This window comes from Strix uralensis, chromosome 21, assembly GCF_047716275.1.
Source record: "Strix uralensis isolate ZFMK-TIS-50842 chromosome 21, bStrUra1, whole genome shotgun sequence".
Taxonomy (NCBI): Eukaryota; Metazoa; Chordata; class Aves; order Strigiformes; family Strigidae; genus Strix; species Strix uralensis.
In genome coordinates, this window is record NC_133992.1 from 6,367,510 (window position 1) to 6,380,598 (window position 13,089).

At 54.1% G+C, this 13,089-nt stretch overlaps 2 protein-coding genes across 3 annotated transcripts; one reads left to right on the forward strand and one right to left on the reverse strand.

Annotated features, from left to right (window-relative positions):
• Positions 1–1,578: 1,578 nt before the first annotated feature.
• Positions 1,579–7,680, reverse strand: COQ4 (coenzyme Q4). Of its 2 annotated transcripts, XM_074890965.1 has the most exons (7): positions 7,515–7,587; positions 7,207–7,385; positions 6,621–6,717; positions 4,836–4,938; positions 4,359–4,488; positions 3,408–3,501; positions 1,579–2,779 (listed from the first exon to the last, which is right to left on the reverse strand). In XM_074890965.1, exons 1-7 carry the CDS (start codon positions 7,574–7,576, stop codon positions 2,617–2,619), a joined length of 828 nt encoding a protein of 275 aa, XP_074747066.1. In that variant the 5' UTR covers positions 7,577–7,587; the 3' UTR covers positions 1,579–2,616. The 2 variants fall into 2 exon arrangements, with proteins under 2 accessions (XP_074747066.1, XP_074747065.1); XM_074890964.1 differs by having other exon boundaries at positions 7,207–7,680.
• On the forward strand, positions 7,650–12,366 carry TRUB2 (TruB pseudouridine synthase family member 2). The gene is made up of 8 exons (XM_074890966.1): positions 7,650–7,757; positions 7,839–7,955; positions 8,074–8,148; positions 8,701–8,762; positions 9,084–9,165; positions 9,767–9,839; positions 10,277–10,413; positions 11,152–12,366. The coding sequence occupies exons 1-8, from the start codon at positions 7,661–7,663 to the stop codon at positions 11,439–11,441; spliced, it is 933 nt and encodes a 310-aa protein (XP_074747067.1). The 5' UTR covers positions 7,650–7,660; the 3' UTR covers positions 11,442–12,366.
• Positions 12,367–13,089: the final 723 nt, after the last annotated feature.

Genomic DNA, 13,089 nt, shown 5'->3' on the forward strand with positions numbered 1-13,089 from the left:
TTTCCGCGAACCGCAACGGGCCGGCGGGAGCCGCCACCCCCGGCCGCTGCCGCCCCGCGGGGGCCCTCGGCGAGACCCGTTTTCGGAGCGGAGCCACGCGCGGCCCGTGTACCGGGGAGAGGGAGCTCGCGGCCGCGGCCGCTCCCGGGGGTCCCCTCCGTAAAATGTGCCTCGATCCCAGCGGGTCCGTGCAGGGTTCAGCAGCATCATCACCTCCCTTGGTGGTCATCGTCACCGCATCCCCCAAAACAGCCCCAGCAGCGCAGACACGGACTGCCCCAAAAAAAGCACTTTCACATGGCACAGATCTGTCCCCTCCAAAAAAAGCACTTTCACATGGCACGGATCTGTCCCCTCCAAAAAAAGCATTTTCACATGGCTTGTGCCTGACCTGCCAAAATCACCCCCGCTTCCCCCCTCTGCCGCTGCCGCCTTCCTTCTTGCAGACTCGACAAGCGGCGGCCGTTAAGCGATCCGGCTGAGCAGATGCAGTTTAAAATTACATGCCGTGCCATTTCTGTAGCGCTGGCACCAGCCCACCAAGCAACACGCGGCTGCGCGAAGGCGGCACAACCGCCGCCGGCAGCCCCAGCGCCGCACGGCCGCACTAAATAACCCAAAGTGCAGTGAAACCCTCTCTCGTGACCATCATTTCCCGTGTTTCCTTGATCGCTGCTCACAGCTTCTGGAAGCGACGAATCTTTTCTGCCCTTTGGTTTAACCACCCCAAAGCTCTGACACATTTCTGATGCAGAAAAGCACATTTTCAGGTCATTTTAGGGCCAAACGCTTCTTTCATCCTGACCAGTGCAATAGGACAACCCCCACTCTGTGCATTTCACCACCAGCTGAAGGATGTATTTATATGATATCTTTTATTATCTTCTTGAAATAACTCCAGAGGCCAACGGGAGGCATGAGCCCGGTTTTGGAGAAAAACCCAAAGCGTGGCTGATGGGGGGGGATAGAGGGAGAAGTTGAAAACGGGGAGTCAGGCAGCGCAAGAAGGAAGCCAGTCCCTGTTCTGGTGTCTGCTCTTAAACGTAGCCCAAAAACCGAGAGCTTTGTCCCTGCTCAGCCTCTGCGGATGGAGTGACACACCATCAGCCTCTGCTTCTGCCTGTCTGCTCCAGCATCCCTCAGGAGACTGGGACGGGGCCAGTGAATCTCACAGCGGGGCAACGCCCAGTCCCCTGGCTGCATAACCCCTCCCAGGACCACCAAAGGACCCCAGTCAGAGCACCCCCTCCCTCCCCTGGGAACCAGGACCACTTTAGGAAGTCCCCGGCCTTGCCCCCCTTCCTGCTCCGCACCCCGATCTTCCCCTGTCTGGGCCTTTCTGCAACAACCACCACCAGGAGCCACTCAGCAGCCCAGCACACCCAAATCCCAGCTGGAAAGTTGCAGCTCCACAGCCCGTTTTGCACGCCGGTCCCCAGGGATGCGCGAGCACCCGTGTGCCCTGCTATCACCTGCCACCACAAAGAACAGCAGAACTGGAGCTGAAAAGGGGTGAGGTTTCACACCAGATCTCCCCCTCAGAAGGGGAGATGGGGTGGAAGGAGAGGGGTAACAAACCACAAGCTCCACCGTGGATTTTATTAAGCAAGAAGGAATTTCAACAGCAAACCCACATGTACAAAGAGCCCCCGGCCTCGTGGCTCTGCCCTCGCATCCGACAGCTCTGCTCTCCAGCTGCTGGCAGTCTGGAGCCCTGTTTAATTAACCCAGACAGCAATCAGCTCCCAGACGCAGTGCAAGCAGCCGCCGTTTCTGCACTCTCAGGATTCAGCCCCTTATTCCCAATCACGTCATTTTGTTGCCCAAGGAGGGGATGATTCCTCTTGAAAACCCAGTGCAATCACGTGGATTTCAGCATTTCTGATGGGGAGGGACTACAGGGAGACACAGCAGACTGGGATCAGCTCTCGAACAGCCAATCCAGCAGGGATAGTATTGAAAGGTATTTCCCTGCCTGCTCCTGTGGGCATGCAATCGCACACCGCCTGGTCTCCAAGGCGTGAGGCACGTCCCACATGACCCATCAGGAGACCAGTTAGGCACCAGCACAAGAAGGGATTTCACTGTCGCACATACCAAACCTGCCCTTGGGCTGCTCTGTGAATCACTAGTTTAGCTCCAGTCCAGGGTGGCCCTAAGACTTTAAGCCTCAACCTTTCCAGGGGGGGTGGGAGAAGGGATTTACCTATACAGCCCCAGAGCTGCAGAAGGCTGAGGCAGCAGTTTACTGCAGTGTGTTGTAAACCAGCTCTGCTCCCTTCCCATCCCAGCATTTCAGAGCATCAGTACTGAAGCGCTGTTGCTGGGGGGTACCCGAGCAGCCAGACCCAGCTGGCAAAGGCATGGCGGGTCTTGCCATCCCTCCACTGAATCACACACAGCAAAAAGGGTCAAGTTTTGTCATGGCACAGGGAGGTGCCACTTGTCCTCTACCAACAGGAGGGTGCCAGCTCTTGGCAGGAGAAAACTCAGCCCTTGGGTCCGCAGCGGCTGGTAGCAGAGCCACGCTGTGCTCCTGGGCAGGAGATGGAGCGTGGCTGGGGACAGCTGCTGCTGCCAACGGGGATTCCCTGTCCCCTCCCCGGACTTGAGCTCTCACACTCGAACGGCCGGGGGAGGGAAGATGCCAATCTCCTTCCGCAGGGACTCCACTGGCTGCTCCCAGCGCTGCTCGTAGTAGACGTTCAGGATACAGCTGGCGTTGCGCCCGCTCCGAATCGCCCAGGGAACCAGCTCAGTGGCCAGGACCTGCAGCTTTCTGGAACAAACAATACAGGAGGTGACAGTTTTGATTTCCACGTTTTGTTTTTTATTTCCTTCTCCAAGTCCCCATTGCAGGCAGATGCCAAACCCATGTGTCCCATGTACCCCTCCACCCTTCTAGCATCCCTCCTGCTTAACTCACAGGGGAAACTGAGGCACAGAAGAGGACAGTGAGCCAGGAAGGTTACAGTTGGCAGCAAACCCAAGACCAGACCTCAGGTTCTCCACTCCCCAAACGGTGCTGGTCCACCAAAACAGATGTGGTGGGGCAGGGAACGGTCGCCAGTGTGGTGACGGTCCTGCTGGCTCTCAACACGTGCCCAGCCATGGGCAGCCAGGCCTGGGCATTGCTCCTCCTGCCTGGCACAGGAGATTTGGTGCTGGAAGTAGATGAAGCATCAGGTTCTGCTTCAGCAACTAGGCAAAGCCATGCCTCCTGCTGTCACCGCTTCCCTGGGCTGTGGGGACAGAGTAGCAGGTTCACATGAGGGATCCCTGACTGACTCCCCCTGCAAACTAGCAGTGTACCCTCTTCATCCCCAGAGGACACCGGAAAGCATCACCCAGGCTGGCACATCCCCAGGGCAGAGACTCCCTCCTCATCGGCCAGTGCTGGTGCCTACCGTGCGCTGAGACGGACAGGGCCAAACACTGCTCCCAGGACACACATGGGCAGCCCCGTCTGGACGGCTTCGAACCACTTCACCACGACCTCGCCTGGGAGGGAGCAGGGAGGCTGTCAGCAGGCAGGGCACCCGGGTCGAGGGCCAGCCAGGGCCGCGCGGTCCCTCAATGCAGGTGCACAATCTGCCCTTTCCCCGGGATGGCTACGCACCCATCCCCTCCGTCCCTGTGGCAGGACTCAGGAATGCTCCCCAGGGCTGGCCGTGGCCTCATCCTGTGCCAGGATGAGCCTCATCATACACCACCCACACGAAAGGGATGGCCCACAGGAGCAGCACCCCACAGTGATGCCCCATGAGCTTGGGAAACACCTCCCAGGCAGGCCGGCTCCCTGCAGAGCAACGCAATTGCTGAAGCCTGATTCCCTGCGCAGCTCTCCCTGACTCTCGGCACAGGACAGACCTTTTACAGATGCTGCCAGGGCTCAGCCAAAGCCTGCGTAGGAGACCTGACATGCTGGTTCCCGCAGGCTCACCAGCAAGGCTCAACTTGCGGCTTGCTCTTGAGTCAGACACAAAATGAGGGCAAAGGACATGGAGACACACAGATAAGGAGCAACCAGGAACCCTTCACTTCTGCCTTCGCTCAGAGCTTGCGAAATATTCCTCCCTCCCTGCCACCCTCCCTGCCAGGCAGCAAACACCCACTCAGCAGGCCCAGCAGCTGCCTGAACCCAGGGCTCGGGCAGAGCATCTCCCAGCAGGGGAAAGGTGACATCCCATGGCCTCTCGGTCACCACAGAGCCAGTGATGCAGGACAGAGATGATGCAAACCGCCCTGCACACCAACCCGGGCTGAGGATCAAGGAGTCTGACCGGTGCAGCCTGTTCCGTTCCTGGGAGATGGAGCTGAGCATCGCAGCTCAGCCCTCTGAGCCCGCTGCTGCTCACCTAGCATGTTGGTTGGCATGCCCAGGAGGGTGTGCATCAGGTCGTGGACTTCCCGGTACCGCTGGATCACATACGCCAGCTCTTCATCATCAACAAACTTGGGTGGCATTCGGGTGTCTGGAGAAACCTTCTGCAAATCCAAAGAGGTCCAATTCAGCCCCTTCCAAACCTCCAGTTTCTGGCCTCATTGTTTAATGCACAGCAATACATAGTGCCTTTCCTCAGTGCATCTCCCGGCCTCCAATAACAGGGGTCAGTGTCATTTACACAGATGAAAACTAAGGACTGTGCAGCACTGGTGACAAATCCAGCACTGTCCAACACTCAGCATCTCATCCGGTCTCCCCAGCTCCCTCTCATTCCTGGAGGGTCCCCCACAGGTTCCTCCATGGCTCCAATCTCCCTCTAAAGCACATCCATGCTCTCAACACAGGGATCAAGTACAGCCGTTTGCACCCTGTGAAACCCCACACTCACATTGTCCTCCAAGAACCGGACGTACTCTCGGCCCAGCGAGCCGTCCGGCAGCCCCCGCAGCTTGGACATGTCCAGGGTGGAGAGACGGATGCGAGGCCGTTCCCTGAAAGGAAAACACAGGTCAGTGAGTCTCCCAGTGAAACCCACAGCAGGGAGTCCTGGAGAAAGGGAGCCCCTGGAAGCCCTCATCCCCTGCCTCTGCCCCTCCCGGGCATTTTCCTTGCACGGATCCTGACTGTTCACTGCAGGGATAGCATCATCCTTATTTCTGTTGCTGAAGCTGGGACACAAATTGCTTAAAGGATCTACCTGAAGCCTTAGCAACAAAAGAGCTCTCATCTTGTGCTCCTGTAGCAACTCCAGTTGCAAAAACACCGGTGTCCTCTGCACCAAAATGCTGCTGCCATGTGGGCTGCCAGCCAGGCAGTCTCCAGCAACAGCCGGCCCCCGGAGAGCAGAGCTCTTTAGCGTCTCTGCAAAGCAGCCAGAGCTTCAAAGGAACCCTAAAAAGGGGAGGGAATTTGTTCTAAACACAGGTTTAATTTTTCTCCTGCTCAGGGTTTCACCGCCAGCCACGTGGCAACCGTGCATGGAAAGGTCTTCTCTCCAGGTTGTTGGCAAACAGGTGCCCCACAGCCCTGGAACTAAACAAAAGCTCTTTTATTTCCATACACAGGATAAATTCTTCCCATGATAAAAGCCCTGGATCCAGCAGCTGCTCAGCCCCTGGAGTGGAGGTGTCAGAGAGATAAGCAGGACTAGCACCAGCTTCACCCTGGCTGCAGGCTCTTCCTTCTGTATTTGGTGTCAAAGGGACCTCAGCAGCTAGAGGATTAAAAAAAAAAAAAAAGACTTGTGTGTACAAATCCCTGCAATACCACGGGGCAAGGAGCCGGTGGGGACACCTCTCCCCAGCCCTCGGTGGCTTTGCTGTCCCCTCTCCGTGGGCAGTTCCTCGGCCCCATCCTGGTGCTCTGTGTCCTTTGCCAGATCAGCATCTGGAGCCAGAATCAGGCTGCTCTGCACAAACGTGAGGCAAAAGGCAGCTTCTTCCCAGCCCCTATGTGGTACAACCCAAACAATACACAAGCGGCAGGCGTGACACATAAGAAGGAGCAGGGAGAAAGCAAGCAAATAAGCAGTAAGATCTTGGTTAATAAGAGATTCATAAAGTCCCTCCCGACATGCGCTCGACAAGTCCCTGCAGACATGGAAGCAAAAGCGATCAAGCCTTAACAAGGAAGACAAGAGAAGTGGCCTCATTTCACAGCTTAGGGAGATGCTGCGGGCACTGAAAAAGAAAATACGGAGGTGCCTAAGGAGGAGGCAGACCAGTGGAGACGAAGTCTCCAATGCAAGAGACACAGCAGCAGGCACAGGGGAGAAATTCATGGACGTGGTGGGTTTTCACCCATTGCTGAGCAGTGATGAAAACCCACCACGTCCATGGATTTCTCCCCTGTGCCTGCTGCTGCGTCTCCTTGCGTTGGCACCTGCCAGTTCCAGCAGTGAAGCAGAACAGACAGACAGCAACATTTGAAATAGGGCTGGGCCCAGCGCCTGCTCTGCTCTTGCCCTTAAACTTGCCACAGAACTCTCGTGATCATTAAAAATAGAGTAAAATAAACAACCTGGAGGGTTAGAGCTAACAAAACGCCTGTGCCATTTTCAAGCCAGGGAGTGCAGGGCTCTCCCTTCACAGGGCCCAAGAAATGTGCTTGGACTCGTGTCTCCCTCCCACCACCAACCACGCGGCGAGGGAGGGGGGGATGCGGAGGGACGCACTGGAGGATGCGGTAACCTTCAGGGTGGTGTTTCATCTTGTCTCGCAGGTTGGGCAGGGCCAGGCAGCCTGTGGTCTCCCCAAGGACTGCCACCATGTCTGAAAGAGAGACCAGAGAGTGACCCAAGAGTGGTTTTTGCAACATCCAGCTGTCCTCAGTTGGCAGGTGAGGAAATGAGGCAACGAACCCCTCGGCCAGGAGCAGGCAGGAAGCCTGTGGCAAAGCAAGGAGCCCCACAAACCACGGATCTTCAGCTTCGGGGCTGCTCTGCCCCGGTGACACCCACAGAGAAGGACGTAGGAGCAGGCGTGAGGCCTGGGGGACCAAGGAGGAATGAGATGGGGTGGGTGGCATCACAGGGGGCCAGGAGGAGATCACTGGGGTGTGTTTGGGGTTCCTCACCCACTTTTCCACAGCCTTCTGCCCTGGGCCAGGGCTCAGCCCTGCACTTGCCCCATTACTAAATGTCTCACCCAATGGGAGGAGAATTAAAAGTCCCATGAGAAACTCCCGGGAGACACGGGGCAGGATTTGCTGGACGTTAATAAGGCCGCTGGGTGGAAAGAGCCCCCCCCAGCTCAGCTTACCGTGTCTGTAGGGGTCACAGAGAGCCATAAAGGCCGAGCCGGCAGCCAGCAGCGCTTTCTGCAGCGGGCTGGTGGGGATGTGCCCGGGGTACAGCTGGTAGCACCCTTCCTCCTCCTCCTCCTCCTCCTCCCCGCTGCGGCCATCCCGGGCCGGCGGCTCGGCGCGGCTCAGACAGACCCTGCCTGCGGGGAGCAGGGGGTGAGGAACCGGCCCGGAGAGACCCCAGCGCCCGCGGGCACCGGAGCGGGGCGGCCACCGCCCGGTCGGTCCCGAGGCTGCCGCGGAGGACGGGGACGGGGGAAGGCACTTGCCTGGGGAACCGAGGCCCGCCCGCAGCAGCGGGACGGCCGCCCGCCGCAGCAGCAGCATCTCCCCCCCCTCCCCGCCGCCCCGCGCTGCCGCCTGCCCCGGAAGCGCCCGGCGGAGCGGGCGGAGCGGGGCGGGCAGCGCGACATGGCGGCGGTGCCGGGCGGGCTCTTCGCCGTCTACAAGCCGGCGGGGGTGGCGTGGAGCTGCGTCCGTGAGGCGGTGGAGTTGCGGCTGCTGCGCGGTGGGGACCGGCAGTGGGGACACCCCCGCTCCCCCGGGGGGCTGCCGGCCGCCCCTGACCGTCTCCCCGCTTCTCTTGCAGAGCTGAATGCGGCGCCGGGGCGCGCCCCGCGGCAGCACGTCCGGTTCCTACCGGCCCCGGGGGGGGCGGTGGGACTGGTGGCCACCAGGGTGCCGGTGCTGGCCGACCACCCCCTCGGTAAGACCCGCCGCGGGGCCTCGATCTGGGGGGGGGCGGCGCGGTGGGAGCCCCGGGACGGTGGGAGCCCCCGGGGTGGCGGAGGCTGCTACCGGCCCCGACACTGTCTCCGTTGCAGTCCGAGGCCCGCGGTTCAGGAAGCTGAAGATCGGAGCGGGTCACCGGCTGGACGTGAAGTCCTCGGGAGTCTTCGGTGGGTCTCGTCCCAGAACGGTGCCGCGTCCCGCCGGTGATGGGTTTCCACGTGGGGAAGGAGCGGTGAACACTCAGCCGTGACCCAGCAGCATCCCCCGGGTCTCACAACCCAGCTGGGAGTATAAATGTTAAAACGCAGAGGAAATGATGCGACAAGACACTGGCAAGGCCGGGAGACGGGAGCGACCCTGTACCCCGGCACTGTGAGGCACCAGGCTCCTGCTGGTGACACCATCAGCAATCGGCCACATAACCCCCCATCTCCACCCCACCACTTGATTTGGCTTCCCTGTGGCCAGCATTGCTAAGCATCTGCCCTGAAGTACCCAGGTGGAAAGTTCTGGGGAAATCCAAGAGCCCTAGTTACAGCCTTATCATACTTTTAATGACAGGCAGTAATTTGGGGGTCTAATTGCACAGACATGACCTCGCACAGACATCGCCCTTCCAGGGGGAAGAAAGGGCAACGTGAGCGTGCAACGCTGTGTGAATGCACATCAGTAACTTTCCGTGCGGCTGAATAACGGGTTCCCCATCTTCTGTGTTTCAGTACTTGGCATAGGCGATGGGAACAAGCTACTCGCTGATCTGTACAACTGCCACCTCACCAAGGTAGGTCTTGGCTCTGACCGGCCTCGCAATGTCCGAGCACAACCTCACACTTGTTCCCTGCCCCAGTGACCCAGACTGGCCCTGTGACGGTGGTTCTGCTTTTGAATCTCAAACCCACCAACGCTTTTGAGAGCTTTCCAGGGTCTGGAATTTCATCGATCACATGAGCATCCACACGTGGCTGTATGAGCAGAGGACGCTGCTGTCTTTTTGTGCAACTTTGTCATAGCCTGCACTGCCTGGCAGCTGCATGGCAGAATATTGCTACTCTATTGCTTGGAGTATTTCTTTGATAAATTGCACTCTTTGCCCTTCTTCAAGGTTTACACTGTTGGTGGGCTGTTTGGTAAAGCCACTGATGACTTCTCAGACACGGGGAAGCTAGTAGAGAAGACAACATTTGGTAAGAAACTGAATTAATGTATTTTTAAAAATGAAACCCCAAACCAGAATACCAAACAACATGCTAACTGTAAAGCATTTAACCAGGTAAATTGCACAATGATAAAGGTACATCTTAAGTGCTTTCTGGTCGTTATTTTTACACACAGCCCGTGTGCAATCCTGATGTCATAGTCCACCTGCTCTAAATACAACCACGATATAGACAAAGCCAGTATGAGTCCTGATCACAGTGGTTGCTACTGTATTGGGTGGGTCGCAGATCTCTCTGTAAATCATATTTAAGAGAAAGTGGTTAGAAACTTTAACTGAATGAAACTCTTCAAACACCCAGTAAGAGAAACTGGAGCCAACATCTCGAAATCAATTAAGCAAAATAATTCTTCCCTTTGTAGCCCGGCGCTGTGCTGCTCAGTGCGTTACCAGAGTACAGCCAGGAGAAGTGACTCTGCTAAAGCCACCTCAGCGGTTCTCATCAGCCCATTTTGATGTGACTGCCTGCCAAAGGGACAGTAATACCCTGATGGCACATTTCAGACTGCTGTCTCTTTCCAGTTTCTGGGTGGATAATTGAGACTTTGTTTCTGCCTTAATGTTTGCAGATCATATCACAAGGGAGAAGCTGGAACGGATTCTCGCTGTCATTCAAGGAACAAATCATAAGGCCCTGCTGATGTACGTATCCAATGGGGAAATGCAGCTGACCTGATCCAACTGCCATTTGCTGATTTGGGATGATTTTGTTAGCCATAATCAAAGTCTTTAAAGGTTGTAGTGCTAGACAGGAACAGAGAGAAGTTACTCAGAGTGCTCTGTGCTCTGGTGAGAGGTTGCAGTTAAGCGTCCTTGTATCCTGAAATCTCCAGCTATTTTAGGACCTATTAGCTACACTAGGACCTACAAAAATATCTTGTAGACATGACCAAGTACCTCCATCCCAAGCCGTGCTACACTACTGACAGTACACGTACAGCATTAAAATATATGCAAAGACTCAACACATAGGCAGTTTTAAGAATAAAAATTGCAGCTCTGCTTTACTGGGGGTGGAGATATTTTGAATCCCATTGAAGAGAGGTACTAAGTGTCTGCTCCCTTTTTTCTTTTTCCAGGCATTCTAACATTGATATGAAAACACAAGAGGCGTATGAGCTGGCTGTCAAAGGGTTGATCCGCCCCATGGGAAAAAGCCCTCCAATCATCACAGCAATCCGATGCCGCCAGTTCACACTTCCAGAATTCCAGCTAGGTAGGACTGGTACAGAATGTACTGGGGAAGTCTGAGTATGTATTACAGCAAGTCAGTCAGTAAATTGCAGTTTCTTATTTGTGATTTAATGCAAAATGAATTGCTAGAACTTTTTATCAACACGTAACTGGTAATCTCCACAGAGAATTTAATGTTTTGTAGTTTCCAGAGTCACAAAAGCACCTCCTTGTTAGATGAACTCTTTAGTGCAGTTGAAAGATTTTTTTGGTAGGGCAAGACCTGGAACCTCACAATACCAAAGCTGCTTTATAAATCAAGCCAGCTGTGCACCTAGCTCACAGGTTATTCCTTGCTGGTTCCAGATCTTAGACTGAAGCAAGAAAATTTGCATGGTGAATACACAGGAGGCAAAATTCTTCCTTATCCTGGTGTTTCAGCGTAATGCAGTTCAGTGTTACGGGGTTTTTTTTAAAGTGTGGATTGCTTTCCTGCAGCCAGTCTCCTCACAAATTATTTGTTTTACTAAAAAGGTACCTTTTCTTACCCGCTTTGAAATACCTTAATTTCTACATTACTCTCCTGTATGTATCCTGTATCATTTTGGGAGGGGCTAAGACACCCTGCAGTATTCTGAAAAATCATAATCCAGCCATGCTGTATCTGAAATAGTCTCTTTTACCAAGCCAGTTCTTTCAGGTAACTGTGAGCGATGTCTGGATTTACAGACAAGGTCTGAGTTTGTTTGCTGCTTCTGAAGGAACCTCTCTGTCCTCCTAGAAATCCAGTGCTTGCATGAGACTCAGCAGTACCTCCGAAAAATAGTTCATGAGATTGGTCTGGAGCTGAAATCATCTGCCGTGTGCACGCAAGTGCGAAGAATACGGGACGGTGTTTTCACACTGGATGATGCTCTCCTGAGAACCCAGTGGGACCTGCAGAGTATACAGAATGCAATTTGGGACTGTCAGCTTAAAGTGAAAACAGAGATAGAGAAAACACTAGGCCATCAGGATAAAAGTCATCTTCATAAGATGGATGCGGAGATGGCCCAGGCTGCAGACAGCTGAGTGTGTGCTACGGGGGGAACGTGCCCAAGCAATCTCTGTAGCACAATAACGCAGCTACATGCTGACAACATGATGGACAGCAGAAGGAAAGAGGTTAATTGCGGTTCACTTCTACCCTTTCCTTGAGATGGCTGTAATCAGAGAAGCATTTTTTTCAGTGACAGGCTGTATAATTTTTTTTTAAAGCATCGCAAACAGCTCATTAACAGGAGTTAGCTGTGCCAAAATTCCTGTTGACTTTGGGAACATTAGGTTGCTAAGGGATATAAAAGCCCATCCCCAAATTGTTTAGCAGCAGGAAATAGACAGCATCTTAGAGAGCTGTATTCCCTTGATTGCACAGATTTGTTTGTTCCTTGCAACTGGCAGCATAACTTATCTACTATATGGATTTTATTGTCCCCCTGTTGTCTTGGAGTGTTTTCATTCCATTAGCCCTGCTTTCAGACACGTAAGAGCTCAAAGTCAGACTAAAAGAGGGACGTGCAGGAGGAAACACAGCTTGCCCAAAGCAATGCAAGGAAATGGTTATATCCAGAGTAGGCGTGTGTGATGAGGAAAGTGGCTTGTAATAGCTGCTTGATGTGTAAGATACACAAGAAATAAAACTGAAAGTGACCTAAAGGGGAAGAGGCAGATTCTTGGCTCAGTACTCATCCATGAGTACACTGACTCATTGAAAAAAGAGCATGCTGCTTTTTTTCTTTTTCTTTTTCTTTTTTTTTTTTCCTGATCAGCCAAGGGTGTTCAGGGGTCTGTGCTATCCTGCTCTGCAGCAGCTCCATGCAGACAGCATGTACTGCCCTTCGGTGAAGCTCTGTAAGCTCTGTCATACCATTTGTTCTCTGTTAGCTCGCTACAGCTGGGTCTGACTTTGCAGAAATACACTTTCTAAATTTAAATTAAAAATCTGAAGTTAACACCATTATTGTACTCAGTATTTTTGCAGCTATACACTTAGCTAGCAAGTTTGGAGATTTATTTATAGAAAGCAGATTTGTTCTGTTCCTCTTCTGGATTTGGCCAAAGGCCAGCATATCATCCTCCAGACAATAGCCATTAAGGTGTAAGAAGTAACTCTGGGAGGAGCAGTAAGGGGGGCCGTGATGAAGTACCTAAAGAGTGCGGTCCTGTCCTGAAGCATCCCAGGAGTCATTAACTTAGACTCTGGAATCTTTCAGTTGTTCTGGGTTTCCCTGCTCTGCACAAAGCAGCAGCAGCAGCGCGGAGTGCCACCATGTGGCACGTCACCGTGCCAGCCGCAGGGACTCCCCAAGGGCAGTTGCTCTTATCTCAGCTGGTTGGTTCTGTGGGTTTTCATCCTCCGCGGACAAGGGAGTGGGGTCAGGGCACCTCCCACGGACAACTGTCTTGTGCCAACTGAAGTGCAGACCCATCGCTGCAGGAGCGTGAGCTCTGGAGCCAGCCACAACGCTCCCACAGCTGCAAGTTTTAATCCTCCCGCTCCTACAAGGAGGGGAAGAAAACATGGACTTCTCAGTCCTTAAATAACCTTCAGTAACTTTGGTAACAGAGTATACTTCATCCTCCCTTACACCTTACACAAACTGAAGGAATTTCTGTACATCCCATTGCAAAAACCATTTCCAGTTGCACGTGCTGTTGCCAGACTAACATTTTGGCTGGA